This window comes from Notolabrus celidotus, chromosome 6, assembly GCF_009762535.1.
Source record: "Notolabrus celidotus isolate fNotCel1 chromosome 6, fNotCel1.pri, whole genome shotgun sequence".
NCBI classification, from domain to species: domain Eukaryota; kingdom Metazoa; phylum Chordata; class Actinopteri; order Labriformes; family Labridae; genus Notolabrus; species Notolabrus celidotus.
Window position 1 is genome coordinate 7,248,325 of NC_048277.1, and position 18,863 is coordinate 7,267,187.

General features: G+C 44.2%; 1 protein-coding gene across 1 annotated transcript; it reads left to right on the plus strand.

The window, feature by feature from the left end:
* Positions 1 to 264: 264 nt before the first annotated feature.
* nup205 (nucleoporin 205) lies at positions 265 to 18,516 on the plus strand. Its single transcript, XM_034686700.1, has 42 exons — positions 265 to 476; positions 1,975 to 2,117; positions 2,209 to 2,380; positions 2,518 to 2,662; positions 2,762 to 2,921; positions 3,006 to 3,234; positions 3,363 to 3,527; positions 3,646 to 3,821; positions 3,950 to 4,066; positions 4,635 to 4,772; positions 4,885 to 5,035; positions 5,411 to 5,616; positions 5,778 to 5,960; positions 6,119 to 6,169; positions 6,349 to 6,558; positions 6,661 to 6,898; positions 6,984 to 7,173; positions 7,271 to 7,391; positions 8,006 to 8,087; positions 8,177 to 8,341; positions 8,455 to 8,579; positions 8,747 to 8,861; positions 10,024 to 10,173; positions 10,483 to 10,557; positions 10,723 to 10,880; positions 10,966 to 11,046; positions 12,123 to 12,314; positions 12,427 to 12,628; positions 12,727 to 12,825; positions 12,938 to 13,086; positions 13,331 to 13,522; positions 13,628 to 13,749; positions 15,482 to 15,614; positions 15,734 to 15,860; positions 15,963 to 16,036; positions 16,172 to 16,300; positions 16,535 to 16,661; positions 16,838 to 17,010; positions 17,159 to 17,288; positions 17,474 to 17,599; positions 17,755 to 17,831; positions 17,978 to 18,516. The coding sequence occupies exons 1-42, from the start codon at positions 449 to 451 to the stop codon at positions 18,128 to 18,130; spliced, it is 5,979 nt and encodes a 1,992-aa protein (XP_034542591.1). The 5' UTR covers positions 265 to 448; the 3' UTR covers positions 18,131 to 18,516.
* Positions 18,517 to 18,863: the final 347 nt, after the last annotated feature.

Below are 18,863 nucleotides of genomic sequence, written 5' to 3' on the forward strand. Positions count from 1 at the left end.
GTATTTACATATATAAACTACAACTCCCAGTTAGCAAGGCGGGTCTTTAGACCAAAGGACCTCGCCTGAAGAAAACTAGAGAAAAATATCGTAAAGTTTAAAATTGTACACTGACGATTTTCTACAGTACAATTAGTAAAATAGGGTGGTGTTTTCTTATTCCTCAAACCTAGCTGAAATATAATTAATGCACTACTCCTCTTGTATACACAACTAAACTACAACTCACTTCCAACAAGGCAGCCTCAACCGTCCGAGGACCTCGCCTGAAAAGAATTAAAGAAAATTATTGTAATGTTATAATCATACTCTTATTCTTTGTAGGTCATTCATATGCATGTAGATATTATTTATTTGATTGGTTGAACCGGATTTTAACTTGTTGAGATAATTTTAAATTTCACACCGGCACGAGCGCGGACCCTCCTGCTGATTGTCAGAGAGTATCATGGCGGCGCAGATGGCGGTAAATTCGGGTATGAATCACATATTTTCTTTCATTTATAAACATACGCTTACAGATATATGTATTGCTACTAGTTTGTTTGCCACACAGAAACACGGACACCCTCCCCTTTGTAGCGCCAGCTCAGTCGCAGGTGTTAATGTCACCTTATGGTGATGGGGCGCTCAAGTTTGGCACTTGTGCTAGGCTAACTGGGCCTAGCCTGCATGCAAACGCAGCTGATGAGGGAACACTCTTGGGCTAGCACGTTTTCACACTGAGTAAATACACCTGTACGATAAAGTTAGGTCATTCTGTGAAGGTATTGTGAAAAACCTGAAGAAACTGTTTCAGATGAACCAGCAACAAGTTTATTTATCAGAAAACAAAAGTGAAACTGTGACATAGAGAGCAGATGAATGTTTGACATCATTGTTTGATATATAAAGTAATTTCACTCACAGTTATAGTCTGCCTCGATTAACTTTATGAAACAGGTACTAAACCAACCCTCAGTCTAAAGTACCAATAGTGAGCAATGTGTCTATTTCACTTGTTTACCTGTGACACTTGGTCAGATTTGTTTTCCTTACCGGTGTGTCGGTTTAATGTGTGACCCTGTTAACTGGCGACTTTCAGCTCAATGAGCATTCACAACACGACAGTCCCTCGAAAGTCCCTGTTTCATAATCATGTCGAAATGTACTGATCAGACATGTCTTCAGTGAAAACCAAACTAACAGGTGGGGCCAAGACGTAACTACGGCAACCACAGACGCGTTCATTTTAAAGTCGCCAGTTCACAGGGTAACATTATGAACCGCAACACCGGATTGGGTGACTTCTGGGCTTTCTGTAGGTTTTTTAATACTGCAATTAATAAAAACGTGATAATATCAACATAAAAGGAGCATTCTACAAGAATGAGACTTTAACTAAAGTTATTAATTTAACAGGTGTATTAAAAAAGGAAGCTCGTATTAATATATCCGCCTTTAATCAGTCATATTAAAGTGTAAGGCCTACACAAACATGTCTGTGGTTATTCTTTCATGATATAACAACATCATGAAAGAGTCAATGATCCAACATAAGTTCTGTTGATAAGTTGTAAATGGCAAACTACTGCTACATCACAAAAATCTCAATTAATCGTATTAAATTAGGAAACTGTTTAATGAATACAATCAATCTTTTCAGACTCAGCGTGTATATTTCACCTGTTAGATGGAGGTCAGGTATTTTATTTACATTATGGGCATGCTTTTAAACCATTTGGATGAAGTCATATGAAGCTCTACCCAGCTGCCAGCACACCTTAAGTTATATATCTAGTAATTAGTTTGTATAATTTGGTTTACAGTGTACAGGACTGAGCTTGGTGTTATGCAGACAAGATACACTAACATGTTAAGAAAAAAAATACCATAAGATTAGATCAAAGAAGAAAAGAAGTAACCATAACTAGAGTGGTAGAGATCAGTTCTCTGGAGGAGTCGTGAGACCAACCTTTTAATTGACCCACCCAGGAGCCAGTCTGTGGGGGCCGCTGAAGGAGTTGTGGGAGACGGTGGACGGGGCGGTGTTGAGGAGACAGCCTGAGTGTGTCCACCTCTTGGATCTGCTGCTGAAGAAACACAAAGCCAACTTCCTCTCACTCTTCAAAAACCCGGTGAGATGCTGTGCACACACGTTGATCAGATTTGTCATACAGTGTGTTTTCTAAAACTTAAATATTTATATCATCTGGTGTTATTTTTTAGCCCAAGAGTGCAGAGCAGAGAGAAAAGGTGCGTAAAGCCAGCACAGAAGGCATTGCCATCCAGGGTCAGCAGGGGTCACGTCTCCTCCCGGAGCAGCTTCTGAAGGAGGCTTTTATCCTCAGTGATTTGTTTGACATCGGAGAGTTGGCCGCCTTAGAGCTTCTGTTAGCAGGTAAGGTGGACATAAAACATGTGACAAAAGATAGAACAGCTGTTTTGTTGCTGGTTTTCTCTGATGATTACATGATTTGGACTTAAAGCACATTCAGTGATAAAGACATTTTGTCACAACTAATCATGTGTCCCCAGGTGAGCAGCAGCAGCCCCATTTTCCCGGCCTGACTCGAGGTCTTGTAGCGGTGCTCCTCTACTGGGATGGAAAGCTTTGTGTGGCAAACTCTCTGCGCACACTCATCCAGTCACGCCAGGGCAAGACCTTCACCCTGGACCTAAGGTAAGAAGGCTGTCTGTGAATAACATCCAAGCACTAACAGAGCTAAAGAGCTATGTGTTTTTATAACTGACCTGTGCTGTTGTGTGTGCTCCTTCTCAGTGGAGAGCTGGTAGCTTTCACCACACGCTTCACAGATGAACTGATGAACCAGGGTCTGACCAAACGCATCCTAACCTTGGTGTCAGAGATAAGTGTGACACGAGAGTTTGAACGTCTGCAGAAGGAGCGCGGCCTGGGAAACGAGAAACACAGGAAAGAGGTGTGATGAAGGGACCAGGGTGGGAACATTTATTGGAGGGATCTCTGTACAGAAGGTTTTATTTGACTCTCCTCTCGTCCCCAGGTTTCTGACCTCATCAAAGAGTGCAGACAGGCTCTTGCAGACAGCCTGTTTTCATGGACCTGTCAGTCACCGCTGACGAAAGATGACACCTTGGCTCTGATTGGCCACCTGGAGACAGTCACAGCTCAAGCTGACGGCTCATTGGACTGTGTGAACATGGCTCTGGTCATGGCTCTGCTGTACTGCTTGGACGTCAGCTTCATAGAACAGGGAACAGAAGACAGAGAGGGTGAGAGCACAGACTGTCAATTACACACAGGTCACAGTTTATTTAAACTCTTTGACTTTTGAATGCGCAGGACTGATGTTACCTCCCTGTTTTTTGTTTTGACATTTTGTGTTTATTTTGTTTTTCAGACCTCCTGCAGGCTCTGCCGTTACTGACAGAGAGGCAGTATGTGTCTGCAGTGCACAGTCGTCTGATGGACGGTCAGCCTTGGAAGCTCCCAGGCCTGCAGGCTGTGTGTCGACTGGCCTGGGCTCTGTCTCTGAGGGTCCTCTCTCAGCTTCCACAGGGATCTGGTGAGAACCCTACTTCTCAGATTCCAGCATTTTGGAGAAAATCCTCAAACCCAAAGTTGATCTCTCAAACATCGTAGACTCTTAAACGTGGTATTTTTTTTGTACATGTGCTCTGCAGCCCTGGTGGAGTTCACTGAGGCAGACGAGGCTCTGGCTGACCAGGCGCTTCTGGGGGACGTCTTTCTGTTTATGAAGGAGGGCATGCTGGGATGTGAGAGTTTTGCCCAGGAAGAGTTTTATATCCGCCGCCTTCATTCGCTCATCACAGACTTCCTCGCACTCATGCCGATGAAGGTGAGAGATTCTAAAGGTTTCCACTCCCATTGCAAACAAAACATTCTTTTGTTAAATATCTTAGAATTTTTAATCTGAATCGACGATAACAGGACAGACGCTGTTAACATCTTTTTCTGTCTTTGCAGGTGAAGCAGCTCCGTAACCGTGCTGATGAGGATGCACGCCTGGTGCACATGTCCATGCAGATGGACAGTGAGCTTCCATCCTCGTTACGCAAAGACTTGGACCACCTCATGATCCTTGTACGTCTATTCTCCTATCACATGCACACGTACATAAACACATCAGCCAACATATCACAGTGCGTTTCACTGAAGTTTTCAAAAATGGAGGTACTGATGGTGGAGGAGAACAAGCTTCACATCTGAGATGAGCAGCATTAAAAGTTTAAAGTCATGAAACTGTTGAAACACTGCAGACTGTTTGTGTTTTAGTTTTTTTTTTCAAATATCTGTTTATTTGAATTTTTACACATTACATCCAAAAGATCAATGTAAACAATTAAAGCAAGTGATATTTTTTATATAAGAGACACAGTAAGTGAATGAACGAAATAGCAACCAATAATAATAAATGATGATAATTTAAAATAGAAAATAGATAAAGAAATAGGAAAATAAATAAAGTGAAACTACAATAAGATAAATATGTTAATGTTTAAAAAAATAATAATTGGAAAAGGTATAAAAGCAATAAGAATAACAATAAAAAAGATATATTAAAACAGAAATAAATGAGTGATAATCTACATGGAGAACAACAGAACATTGTTTTAGGTTTTAACAGTCATGATTAATATTTGTCTTTCAGATTGGAGAGTTTTACAATAAGGACTCTTTTGGGCTGGAGTTGGGTCTGGAGTTCTGGTGTCCCACAGAGTCTCTTCAGCACACCTCGCTGCAGGGATCCTACCTGGGAATGGCGCTGCAGAGGCCTCCACATAAACAGGTAAGGGCGCCTCACAGACTTGTATTTAAGGTATGTGTGTTCAAATCTGAAATGTGTGTAGCATAAATTGTGCTTCTTCCTCTTCAAAATCTTTCCCTGTGCTTTGATGCAGGTGGTTTTATCCAAGTTTGTGCGTCAGATGGGAGACCTCCTGCCCTCCACCCTCTACATCTCGTACCTGCGGATGCTGAAAGGCCTCGCCAACGGTCCTCAGTGTGCGCACTACTGCTTTAGCCTGCTGAAAACCAACGGAGCCACACACAGTAAGCGAAGACTGCTGTAATAACATGAAAGGCTTTTTAATCTCTTAGACTCAGTTCAGATATATTTGGAATGATTTCTAGAATGAAAGCTTGTTGAGAAAACATTGGATGTCTCAGCTTTGTGTCTCTGAGGAAACACTTTCATTAAGTGGTAATCTGGATTGGGGATATCCACCATTGGAGTATTAGTCTGTGTTCATGTCTCTTTACGATACCTCTGTATTTTATATTGCAAGACTTGTATTGTTAGTTTCTTGATTGTAAACGTTCTGCCATTTAGTCCCTCTTTATTTTATTCTATCCATTATTTTGCACCAAAACCAACGCTCTCATAGAACGTCTCTGAATGATCTGACTTTGTGTTCACGTGATCAGGTGACAACATCCAGGGAGTTTCTGGCAGCCCCGTGTCTTGGGAGCATTTCTTTCACTCTCTCATGCTGTACCACGAGAACCTGCGGAGAGACTTTCCAAATCCAGACGCGTCGCAGTACCGCCACCCACCACTAAGGGGCATCACACAAAGAGAGCTGGAGGGACTCACCTCATTTCTTCAGTTACTAACCACCATCATTACCTGGGTATGGGACAACATTCATCAGAAGAATCAAACTCTCATGTTATGTAGATTCAAAACAAGAATGATGTGAAGTTTAATGAGTCATCAGGTTATTTTTTTTTATCTTCTATACATGTTAATGAGATTATTTTAAACTGTGTTATGATGTTTGTTCCTCTCCAGAGTGAAAATGCTCGTCTGGCGTTGTGTGAGCATCCCCAGTGGACCCCGGTTGTTGTGATGTTGGGGCTGCTGCAGTGCAGCGTTCCTCCCGTCCTGAAGGCTGATCTCCTGCACTGCCTGGCTGCGTTTGGGAAGTCACCAGAGATCGCTGCGTCACTGTGGCAGTCTCTGGAGTACACACAGGTCAGCACTTATAGACTCAGGGAACCAGTTTAGAAGGAGAGTCTGTCAAGTGTCAGTTTTTGTGAATACTGGACCTAAACTGTAAAACTTTAACGTCATGTAGCTGTTGTTTTTCTCTAATAGTGTATTCATTCTCTCATCTGTATCTTTTATCGTAGATCCTTCAGACAGTGCGAGCCCCAGGGCAGAGGCAGGCTGCTGGAATCGAGGTGAGATTTCTGCAGATATTTCTAGAACCCATGGATGTGATTTTAGATACAAACAATCAATCTGGAGACTAATGATTGGCTTCCTCCTCATCACGGTGGAAAACATTCTTCCTTGAATATAGAGAAACACACACAGTATATATTGCAAGCTGCCTCATGTTTTTTCTCTGGACTCTCAGGTGGAGCTGAATGAGATTGAGTCGAGCTGCGAGGAGTATCCCCTAACACGAGGCTTCTGTCATCTGACCAGCACATTGGTCGAGAGCAGCATGCCAGTTAATTTGGGGGCGGGGCTACGTGTCCCAGGTTTTCAACCCTACCTAAACTTCCTGCGTGACTCTGTGTTCCTGCCCTTCCCCACCAGAGCATATCGCCGCCCAGCGGAGAAGGTAAAGTAGCATGTTGAGCTTTTTCACACTTTTAAACATGCAGGCATTTACAGCAGCACACAGATCTCTTCATTTCTTTCTCATTCCCAAACTTTACCCCAGTGGGAAGTTGCGGATGCTGTCCTAGAGGTGTTCCACAAGCTGCTGCAGGACTATGAGCCGCAGCCGTCAGACTTTGTCCAAGAGATGGTGGAGCTGCAGGGTGAGCAGCTCCCAGCCGACAAACCACCCGGCCACAGCATCATGTTCCACCTGCTCAACGACTCGCCCATGCTGGCGCTCTGCCTCAGCCTGCTGGAGGAGGGCGTACGCCAGCTGGACACCTACGCACCCTTCCCTGGTGAGAAAACGTATGCAAGAAAACAGATGCTTTTGTGTCTATGTGTGTGTTTGTGACGACACGCTCTGTTTCTTTTTGCTGACAGGTAAGAAGCACTTGGAGTCAGCCGTGCTGCACTGCCTCTGCCTGCTGGACTTGGCTCTACAGAAGGAGGTGATGTTCATGGACCTCCTCAGGGAGAGCCAGTCCTCCCTCCTGGTGTCCCCACTGGAGCAGCTCCTCCAGGGGGTCAGTCCTCAAACTCGAAGGGCTGATCACATAGTCAACATTGCAAGGTATGTGCACCCAGGTTTTAGTATGCTAATGCAACTTCCTTCCCTTCTTTTCCAGATTAGTTACTATTCGTGATGTATCTACCTTTGTCCCTTGCAGGTATCTGTACCACAGCAGCACCAGCCCAGAGGCTGCCTTCCAGAGTGCCAAGATCCTGCGCCGTATTGCCAACTACCCCAACATCCAGAACAGGCTTGTGGGAGATTTCACACATGATCAGGTACAGATATCTTGAATTTGAATGAATTAAGGAGAACTTTTTTTACAAAACATTTGCATAAGTGTATATGCAGATGATATGCATTTGTCAACTTGTTATAATACTTGTGATATAAATGATATCATAGCTCATTTCACAGCCTAGAAAAAAATGATGGTTTCCATAACTGCAGAGGCTCGGCTCTCTGTATTTTCTTACTGTCTTATCATTTTGCTGTGTTTGTGGTCTTAACACGTCTACAAACTTCTGTATTTGTTGACCTGTGACTGAGAGCTCTGCTGTGTCGTGGTTGTGTGAGAGCTGGAGGTATGACAGAGCAGACCGCACACAGCAGGCGGGATGATCGAGGCTTTTAGCTGCAATTGAACAAAAGTCTGCACCGTCCAGCAGGGGCTCTGCAGATGTCTGAGAGCGTTAGTTTGGTTTAAAAGTGTCATCACTGAGAAAAGATACCAAACAAATTACTTCACTGTTTCCGTCAGTGGAGCTCTCTCTTATGAACTTTTAGATGTTATTTAAAAGAAGTATCAAATCTTGCTTTGTTACTGAAGTTTGTTCTAGGGTCAGTATTGAATTGGGGTTCAGGTTGAGGAGATTTTTTCTCTGCCCCTCAGACTGTGAGTGATAAACTGATGGCGGGCTTCGTGGAGTGTCTGGACAATGAAGAGGCCGAGGAGGGAGCAGAGAAAGAAGACGGTGAGAGGAACATATTGTTGTACTTTCTTGTGTATTTAATTTGCTGTTTAAATGCTGTAAGAACTCAACATGTCAACAAATACTTCCAGACTCTGACCAACAAAGGAAGGTTTCAAGAATCAGACATGAAACCCAAATCCACATCCTGAACCTGCTCATCACGTCCCTGGAGCTGAAGACACCAAACCTGGCCCTCTATCTTCTGGGCTATGAGGTCAAGAAACCTGTGTCCACTACCAACCTGCAGGACGCAGGTCAGGCACAACAAGTCCATGCTTTTTTATGTTGGTGGCTGTTTCAGCCATATCGTCATTACATGTTAAAATCTGCAGACTTGTGAGTTGATGGTTGCATTTGTGTGCTGCAGGTGTGTTGGGATGTCCGAGGAGTTGCCTTCACGCAATCCTGAATCTGCTGCAGAGAGGCACCGAGAAGAGATCAGGACCTGTACTCACACAGCAAGCCCCACACCTGGCTGAGCTCTGCTACCAGGTAATCCTCAACCGTCTGATAGAGTGGTCCCTTTCTGCAGCTCATGATGAAGCACAGCAGCACCTCACTTTTATATATCATAAGTTTGAAGCAGGTTGAATGTTTGTGTATTCATACCTGGTCTGGTTGTCTAATCAGTGTCTCCATCATTTTTTCCCCTCTCTCAGGTGATCTACCAGCTGTGCGCCTTCCCGGACACATCAGGACCCACCATGCGCTACCTGAGAACCAGCCAGGACTTCCTGTTCTCTCACCTGCAGCATCTCCCCTTCATCCTGCCCAGTGAGTACAGAGTCCACGCTGATGAACTTACTCTAAACATATAAGAACAATCAGATGTCAACATGAAATAGCATGAATAAAAAAATGGGTAGGATGTCAACGGCAATAAAGGGAAAATAAGCTTTTACTTTGTATCGTGCTGGAAAGTGAATGTTAAACTGTAGTGTGCTTCTGAAGGTGTGTGGACGTCAGGGCTCTTCTGACTCAAAGTTAGCCTTTGGGTTGATTTCTTACAGCAGCAGGTATAACCAGTCTGCTCCATTCAGGGCAAATAGTCTGTGTTACTTCATGTGACAGGAGTCAGAGGATTTCCCTGATATATTTTTGAACATTTAATAAACAAAAAATGTTTTTATGATGTCTTAAAAATCCCGAATTTGGATAATGTGATTAATCGGATTATCTGAGTTATTCTTAAAAGGCAGAACAGCAAGGATTTACCTCTTCCTGGTATTTAGACTCCACGTAATCATAATCTAATCATAAATAAATTACTGTTTTATTTATACTCTGAAACATAATAAAACTTGACTGCCTGAATCAAAGATAACAAAATTCAAAAAGAGCAAGTGTGTGCAGAGTAGTGGTCATGCGAGCTTGACTGTACGAAGATGAGGAGTGTTGATGAGAAGAAAACGGAGTCAGAGACATCAGCGTTATTTTCTTCATTTTAAGTCCTGAAGCACTCACAAACACAGCCACAGCTCCACTCAGCTCTGCACAGACTTGTAGGAAGGAGCCATATTTACAGCTTCTGTTTAAATGCTCTCAGGGTCAAGTTTCACTCTGATTGTGTAGCTCAGTGTAGTCTCTGCGTCTAGAGAGCTGCAGATCTCTGTGACAAAGTACAATAACAGCAACGACTCCCATTGATGCAAGCTTTCAAGCTGACGGCATGTTTGAATATAAAAATGCATCGTACTTATCAGACGTGTGTGTAAATACACATGATGTGGGGAGAGGATAGTTGTCTGTGGTGATTAATTGAAGTTTATTTTCTGCTCATTCAGCAGCTTTTAGATTTTTTCTGTCAAACATTTTGGATTTCATGAGCTTTTTATGTTGAGGCATGTTGAAATCCTCCACCCTGATAGTGTTGATAAAAATTCAATGCATGTCTCGTCTTTTCATGGCCTTAGTTTTCCTCTCTTTGCTTTTTAAGGCAATCAAATCGCCGCCCTCTCCCAGATGTCTTGGCTCATGAAGACAGCTGCTATCGAGCTGAGGGTGACCTCACTGAACCGCCAGCGCTCACACACACAGCGCCTCGTCAGCCTCCTGCTGGATGACCAGCCACACACTCAGCATACAGGTATGTTTGTTTTCAGCTAATTTGTTGGTGTAAAGGTCTTAAATATCACACATCTCTTTCTCTACACAGGATATTTGGACATTTCAATGTATATACACTTACTTTATTAAGACAAATATTCCTGACTCTGATTATTATTTTTTTTTTGTTCAAAAGATCTCAAACTTTATGTTGTCCAAAGCCTGTCAATAATTTAACCTAAAATATCAATTTCTCTTTTTTTCACACATGCTTTTCCAGTAATTATGATCAACAAAAGTCTCATTCATGCATCCACTAAAGGATCCTCATAATATCTGTTTTTTTCAGTGGATGGAGAATCTGGCATGGAGGAAGAAACCAGATCAGTCAGTGGCTTCCTTCACTTTGACACCGTTTCTAAAGGTCGGTGCCTCTCCAGTAAAAACATTGATCTAACTCTGCTTCATCCATCTTCACATCCTTATAGATTTCAGTATTTACGCTGTCATGTCAGGCTCAGAATCTGACCCTGAACCCTCATTTGATTTTGACTTTGACTCTCACCTTGTCTCTGCTTGATGCCATCAGTACGCAGGAAGCTCCTGAGTGTGCTGGACGTCATCGACTTCAGTCAGGACATGCCCGAGCTGCTGCAGCTGGACTTCTTTGAGCGCACTCAGATAGAGCAGGTGATCTCTAACTGTGAGCACGTCAACGAGCAAGGACACACCGTGTGCAACGTCAAGGTGAGCCTCCAGGTCGAACATGTAATCATCTGTTCTTTTAGCGTTTCTGTTCAATCATCCGGTAACATGTTTTGTTTCGTCTCAGCTGCTGCACAGAGTGCTGGTGGCGGAGGTGAACGCTCTGCAGGGGATGGCAGCCATCGGGCAGAGGCCCCTGTTAATGGAGGTGAGTGAACAAAGACTGTTTCAAGTTTTATTCTGCTTTTTGAAATGTGAACACATCGACAGACAGGAGCTGTATTTATATCATTAGAAGACAACAAAATAAAGAGACAAAACTCAATACTGGAAGACACGTGTCAACTTCCACAGTAGCTAAAGGCCCCTTCACCAGACTTTAATTTGACTCAGGTTAGCAGATGGAAGACTTTTAACCATACACAAAGGGTCCGGGTCGGGTTCTACACTGTGAGCAAGTCAGAGATGTACTGGGGAGCTGAACTATTGAGTGCTTTATGGACTAATAATATGATTTTGAAAGGGATTCTGTTTTGAACGGGAAGCCGATGAAGTGTTTTGATATAAGCTGTGTTCACATGTGCACAAAACCTCTCACATTTTGGGGGTTTGGCTGCATGTGTGAATGCAAACAGCCACACTTTTCACCCCAACTACACCAGACTTTTTCATGCAAGTTCCCTCGTAAAGTTTCCACATGAAGTCAAGAGTGATCTGATGTGAGAATGCAGCAGGAATATTGCTGATGCAAACCTTGAAGAGTTCTACCCAACAGGATGAATAAAAGCATCAGAGGTCGAAGAAGGAGAATCATTTTTAAGATGAGAACAGGGAAGATTTCTGCACATCCATTGCTAAAAAGAAACCAAGCTGCCATCGCAGCATAGGTCTCTGTTTCTTCGTCTGCCGTCATGTTTCAAACATTACTCTGTGGCTTTCTTCCTGAGGAGGCACACCCCTCAACTGTTGCCCACTATCACCCTCATCCACCAGGGGACACTTCACAATGTGAGGGACATGTGTGAACATGCAACTTTAGAAATTTGAGGAGGCAAATATTTAAAAAGGTTCAGGTGTGATAGAGGCTGTAGTCAGACTACACAGTGGTATGGCCATTTGCAGGTTGGGAGGTTTTCTATATAATCCAGGATAGAGTTGCCATGTTCGATAAGATGACTGGTACACAGCTTTTTATTTCAAAGAGCCATTACAGCAGTAGTTTCCAGGAGCAATCACACAGTTGATTGTTATTCTGTAACCGTGTCCCTCTGTGTGTCCCTGTAGGAGGTGAACTCCATCCTGCAGCAGGTGGTGGAACGCAATCGTGTCCGCAGAAGTTTGAGTGCAAAGCGGCACGCACTGCGGTCCTGGAGGAGTCTGGTGGAGACTCTGCTGACAGCCTGTCCCTCTGATCTCATACCTGCTGATGACAGACAGCTCATCATCAGAGACCTGCTGCTGGACCTGCACGATAAGGTCAGTGAGGGAATAAGACCCCAGATATTATCCATACAGGAGTGAACTGAAGTCCATCTCAGATCTCCAGTGTGTTATAAAACCAAACTGAATGTTGCTGCACGTTGTCCAGGTGTTATCTGAGGACGCAGCAGGAGAGCTGATGCCCATTGTCGCGGGGGCAGTCTTCACTCTGACGGCTCATCTCAGCCAATCAGTGCTGTCCGAGCAGCAGCAGGGGGCGGGATTAGAAGCATCCTCCGGCTTTGCATCCATCGCAAACTCAGCCCTCCACCTGATTCTCCGCAAGCTGCTGGACTTCATCCTTTGTACTGGTGTGTAGTGATTTACTCCTACATTTCTCACATGTGACTCTTGGTTAGGCAAACCTTGATCAGGTTAAAGTTTATAATGTTGTCTTTCACTCTTAAAGGAGGTGGATACCAGCGTCTGCGTGCTCACTTGTACGGCTCTCTGCTGTACTACCTTCAAATCGCCCAGAAACCTGAAGAGCCAGACACTCTGCAGACCGGTATGGCTCAGACAAATTTAATGAAACAGTCTTTTATGGGTCCTGATGTCAAATAAAACAATCTACATAGTTGTCTGCTTGTTTGAAAAAGACTTTCTCTCCATTCCTGCAGCTGGGAAAGCGATGTGGGAGCGTCTCACGGCCCCTGAAGACGGTTTCTCCAAACTGCAGAGAGAGAACCTTGCCATCATCGAGAGCTACGGCAAGTCTCTGATGGAGGTGGTGTGTCGGGATGCATGTGACGGCCATGAAATCAGCAGGGTAAGAGCCAACATGTGATGGAAATGTTCACAAGTTTTCTACATTTAAAAAAATTAAATAGTTGTAAAGAGCAGGGCCACAAGGAGTAGAGTTCACTTGAGAGCAAAGCTAAATAAAAAGGAGGAACTGAGTCAGAATATCTTAAAAATCTAAGACAAGTCTTTACCCTTTAACCACCAAGCCACGCATGTTTGTCTTACTCAGTGCTTGTTTTCTCACCTTGTCTCCTCTCCCTGTCTGTCAGATGTTGGCTCTGGCGGTGCTGGACCGGATCCTGTCCATAGACCGCCAAAACCAGTGGCTCACTTACGTCTGTAACAGCGGCTACCTGCGCTCACTGGTGGAGAGCCTGAGACAGGATGACGTCGCCCTGCAGAGCCTGCTCGTTCCTCAGCCCCCGCTCCTCAAACCTCTCTACATCTATGAGAGCAAGATGGTGAGATGTGCACTGACACTGAGACTACTCCGGGCTGAACAGCCTCCATCTAAAACCAGACTCAGAGCAAGATTCCTCAGGTTCAAACTGTGCTGTGTTTTTCAGGCTCTGCTGACCCGTGTGGCGAAGACCGGACTGGGAGCTGTGGAGCTGCTGCGCTGTGGTCTGGTGGCTCAGCTGATCGAGTGTCAGGTGTTTGACATGGTACCTGACAGTGACTCTCACAGGTACGGACTGAAGTGGAAGGAAACCGTTTCTGTCTTTAAAGATTTTATTTAAAGGCACTATGAGGAGTTTTTCACCAGCTTAGAAACAGACTGAAACCAACACTGATGCCTCTTTAATGCCTTAAACCACTCAGAGGGGGTAGGTGTCAGACCCAAGCGGCAAACTCCGGTCTCAAACGATGAAGCCAATGCGGAAGTGATATAAACTGCAATACATCGAAAATCCGCTTGAGGCTGGCTGCAGAAACACCGGAAACCACATAGATATGAATGGGAAAAAGACAATCTTTGCAGCATTAATAAACATGTTTACAGCCTGGTTCAAAAAACGTCTTCACCCTACAATGCTAATCTCTCTAATGGCACACACTGTACGGGGGGTGAATTTTTTTCTAACGTGACGGTTAAGAAGATATTAAGATTATGAGTTTTGCCCAAATAAGGACATGACTGACGTGACTCCCGGTTGGGAACACACAGCCATTGGCTAAGAGACTCACACTACGTCACACTCTGCCTAGTTGAGTTCCGCATTACCAATATGGCTGCTGCCGTCGATTTGCTTCAAAACAGCTCTCAGGAACAGATGAGTGACGTCACGGATACTACGTCCATATTTTATACAGTCTATGGTCAGACCACATGATTGACATTTGGCTTTAAAAACACCCCATTTCAGCTATTTTCATGGCTAATAATCACATTGAGTGATAAATCTGTCTGTTAAAAGACAGCAGGGTGAGGTTTTTGTTGAAAACACTACGTTTGCATGTACAGAACAAGAGATAAGTGGTATGACTTTGTCCACAATGGGGCACCAAAATTGATAGAAATCAAAAGTTCCTCACAGCAGCTTTAAGTAGAAATATCCTCAGACTTCTTATTTCTCTCTACTCTTGATCTCCATTTATAGTATGACACAACCTTACTTAACACTGATTCAGTTGCACTATGTGGAGTTGTAATATTAGAAGTTAACAGGACTGAAAGCACTGAAACTGTACAGTGTGGTTAAATCATTAGGCTATGGTAATCTGCGAATCAACAATGATTCTCTGCAGATTTTCTGTCCTTATCTGCAGCAGCAGTGTCGGTTATTACTGCTACAACTTATATTCATCATCTTATCTCACATCAGTCTGACTGAGGCAGACAGACGGTGATTGTTGTTTTTGTGCAGAAGGATCATCAAATGACACGATAAACACCCTCTTTCATGTGAGCGAGAGAAACTTAAACTGTGTCACCTGTTACCTTTAACTGGAGCTTCAGGCTTTGTTGAGACAGCTCACTCAAAGAAAGAAGAGTATGTTCAATTTGCTTAATGTTCTTTGGGTCCTTGGTGGTTCATATGTCAGAAGTATGTTGAAGATGTATTTGGACACTGAGCAGAGATACTTTTACATCAACAGAGATATTTTAAAGTCAATTTTCTGAGTAACAGGTAACCAGAGTAAGGATTTAAAACTGGAGTAATGTGGTCATATTTCTTAGTGACGCTTATGATATTTGAGACACGTTAAAGTTGTCTAACAGCTTGTTTTGAAACTTTGTTGAGCTGCAGTAAACTAACCTGCTGGAAAAATCCTTCTTTCTAAATCTTCCTCTGACTCCAGCAATGTGTTTTAATGGAAGCAGGAGGAGTTATTTCTTTGGTGTGTCCGTGAAAATCTTGAACTCAGTCGAGGAGAACTCCAACATAAGTTTGTGTCTTCTCCCTCGTTATCCACAGAGTGATGAGAGACCCATCAGGCTTCATCCCCAGCCCTCTAGATCGCTACAGGCAGATCCTCTTACCCACCCTCAGGCTTTTCCAGGTGATCCTGACCTCCACCACCATGAACCACCAGCAGGGGGCAGCACAGGTACGCACACAGCTGGGTGTAAAATCACTGTAGCAGAGTTTTTGGAGGATTTGATTAATTTGAGTTTGTTTGTAATTAATGATGCTTATCATTCCTTTCATTCCACCTTGTGTTTGTAGGTTCTCCAGTGGCTCATAGTCCATGCAGACACCATTCAGGCTCTGCTGCGCTGTCAGGAGCTCAGCATGGGAGCTCTGCAGGAGCTCTCTTTGCTTACAGGCATCATTAGTAAAACTGCTCTGCCAGGTATTTATGAAATAAGAAATACTCTTTATAGTCCACTTTTCATGTTTCAATCAAATCCAGAGACCCTGATCGGTTGTGTTTTTGTGTTTCCTGATCCTTCAGGTGTTCTTGAGATGGGCGGGGAGGTCAACGGTGCGGCCCTCCTTGAGTTCCAGGGTCATATCAACAGATTCCAGGTTAGACTACTGCCATTGTTTAATCACACACTACAGTAGAAATTAGATATTGTTATTGCCTTCTTTATCCCTGCTGTTGCATACCCACGCCACCATGTGAATTGTTCAGACAGTAACGTGTCTCTCCATTTTTAGCGCCTCTGTCTGTCCCTGCTGAGCCGTCTGGCAGGGAGCGAGCGAGAGAGGTTACTGAAGCAGGCGGAGATCGCTGCACCCGGAGAATCAGTGGAGAGACGAGAGGAGATGGAAGTGGCCATGCAGCAGGTCTGACACAAATCTTTCTTATTGAGGAGTGAGAGATGTATGTTGAGACGTGGCTGTGTCAGCGTATCCATCATAAGAAGCTACTCATTATGTATTCACGCAGCAGGATGGATGGTGGGTGCATGGGGGATGAAATTGCACTGACAATGAATGTGGTGTCCAATATCCATAGTCATGATTATTCATCAGTCCTCCTCTGTAAGTGACCTGAGAGGTGCTGTCCTCTGTGTCCAGGTGTGTGCTAACATCATGGAGTACTGCCAGACCCTGCTGCTGCAGAGCTCAACCCAGGCCCAGTTCAGCATCTGCCTCTTCAGCCCGTCAGGCAGCGAACCAGCTGGCAGAGATGGAGGACGCACAGGTCAGTGATATTCTGCCTGTACTCTCACGAATTCGACTCCTGTGACTGTGACTCTGAGCACAACCTGTCATTTTTGATGTCACTGCTTTCAGTGATTCTGAGTTCTCAACCTAATCCCCTCTTACCTTTTACCATAAATGGTCTTTAAGTGTTTAACCACCTCGTCTTCCCCCCAGATCTTCCAGCCACTGTGCCCTCCATAGCTTACTCCCGTGCCCCGAGCCTGGGCTTGGTCCTCTACCTGCTGAAGAACAGCGCTACAGACTTCTTCAGATTCCACCAGAGTCACAGACAAAGCCTGGGGAAGCTTCAGAGCCTGGATCAGCTGCCTCCAGAGGAGCTCAAGGAGGTATCGATTGATCAAACCATGCATTCACTTTTTACACACTTATCTAACTGTAATCCCTTAAATATTATAAGCCACTGTTCTTTCTTGGATGCACCTCAAAGACTCCAGCATATTCTGTCTCTGTACTGACTCCTTCTTTCTCTATCAGCTGTGTCAGGGCCTGGTGTCCGGTCCAGGAGGGGTGGAGAAAATCCCATCAGTTCAGAGGAACTTGCTGGCAAAGCGACGACTGGTGCAGCTTATTAACAGCAGAGCGAAGCTGCTGGCCCTCTGCTCCTGTATCCTTTGGTCCTTTGCAGGTTCAGCTGTAATCGCAGTGAAGACGAGACCAGAATTACAATTAATTAGCATAATGTCCTTCAACAGATTGTTTTTGTCCTTGGAGTTCTCAACACTGAGTAATACCAAGCAGATAGCCACACCATGAAAACCTGTGAAATGCCTTGACCTCCCTCTTCTTCAGACGTTATCGAGACCTGTTTGTTTGTGCTGTGGCGCCATCTTGAGTACTACCTGTTGCATTGTACTCCCACTAACCCAAAGGACCTGCTGCCCGGAGCCGGTTTATTTAGATCACGCCTCGCAGACGGTGAGATATGTGCAGACTGAGCCAGTGATGCATTCAGTTGACTTTATCTCAATAAGGGAAAACAATACAAACAAAACAGGGATTGTTTTTAAAGCACTCTAGTCTGCAGAGACTTCCTCTGGATGTGGACTCAATTCAAGTGTTCCTTTCCGTAGACTCGTTTGGTGGGTTGCAGGCAAGCGGAGGACGAGGTATCAGTCTGTCCCGAGTCAGCCAGCAAGACCTGGACCTGGTAAGAAATGACTGTAATCTAGAAGCATGCTCAAAGTTCATGTTGCCCTGACAGCATGATGTTGTTTATGTATCTGTCTACGTTTATATTTGAACTCTGTACGTAGCCCTCATCCGTCTGTCTTTGTTCTGTTTGTGTGCATGCAGCTGAAGAGCGACATGGGAGCCAGTTTTGGAGAGGCTCTGCAGAGGAAGCTGCTGGAGGTGGAGGGTTTGTACAGCCAAGTTCGCTCCCGATACACCTTCATCCAGGCTCTGGTCCGCAGGATCCGCGGCCTGCTGCGACAGTCAAAGAGCTGAGACACACACAAAGACACAAAGACTGGCCAAAGCCCAAATCCTCAGTTTCATGAATTGAATGAAAACCTCTGCCGGAGAACTCCCGAGGACTGTTAACCTTCTGTCACTCTGCTTTTTCTGGTTCTAGCACTCTTTTCTACTCACCTGTTGAAGCTTTCTCTGAAGTATTTTTGGATGTTCATGCCAATCAGCATGTGTTGCGTTCTGTGTGACCATTCCTAATTATGTTTGACTGACTGTGTGCAACAAGTGTTCCTCTAAGAAGTGAGATTAAGTGACTTGCACAAACACTTCCTAAATTTTTACTCATTAAGAGAATTTGATATTCCTTTGTTTGGATTGATTTCTCTCTTTTGTGCAAATAAACATTTTCTAAACCTGTTGAATTCTTGTCTAGTTAACATAATTCACACAACAAAGCATCTCATTCACACCATGAAGAGTTCAAAGTTCATGCTGTTGCTTATTGAAAACCTGAGTCACTATCCACCAATTGCTGACGTGCACTCAGGTGTGTATGCATCGTTCTTGCAAAGATCTTCCTGCTAATGGTGAATCTTTAACTCACATTTTTACTTTTAAAAGCCAGCTACAGATGACACAAAGCTTCACTGAGATGGTACCTCTCAAGTGTCCACCTCTTCTGATAACAGCAACTGTTGACTTCACCTTTTTTCACCTGCATGCCTAAGGTGACTTACAGTGAAAACACGTCAGGAGAGGCAAAACAAGG

Excerpts from the sequence above, each read along its gene's own strand:
- nup205 (XM_034686700.1), top strand. The coding sequence starts at position 449 with ATGGCGGCGCAGATGGCGGTAAATTCGG. Across the intron at positions 2,381-2,517 it reads CTTAGAGCTTCTGTTAGCAG|GTGAGCAGCAGCAGCCCCAT; the intron begins GTAAGGTGGACA and ends ATGTGTCCCCAG. Across the intron at positions 17,011-17,158 it reads CTCCAGAGGAGCTCAAGGAG|CTGTGTCAGGGCCTGGTGTC; the intron begins GTATCGATTGAT and ends TTTCTCTATCAG.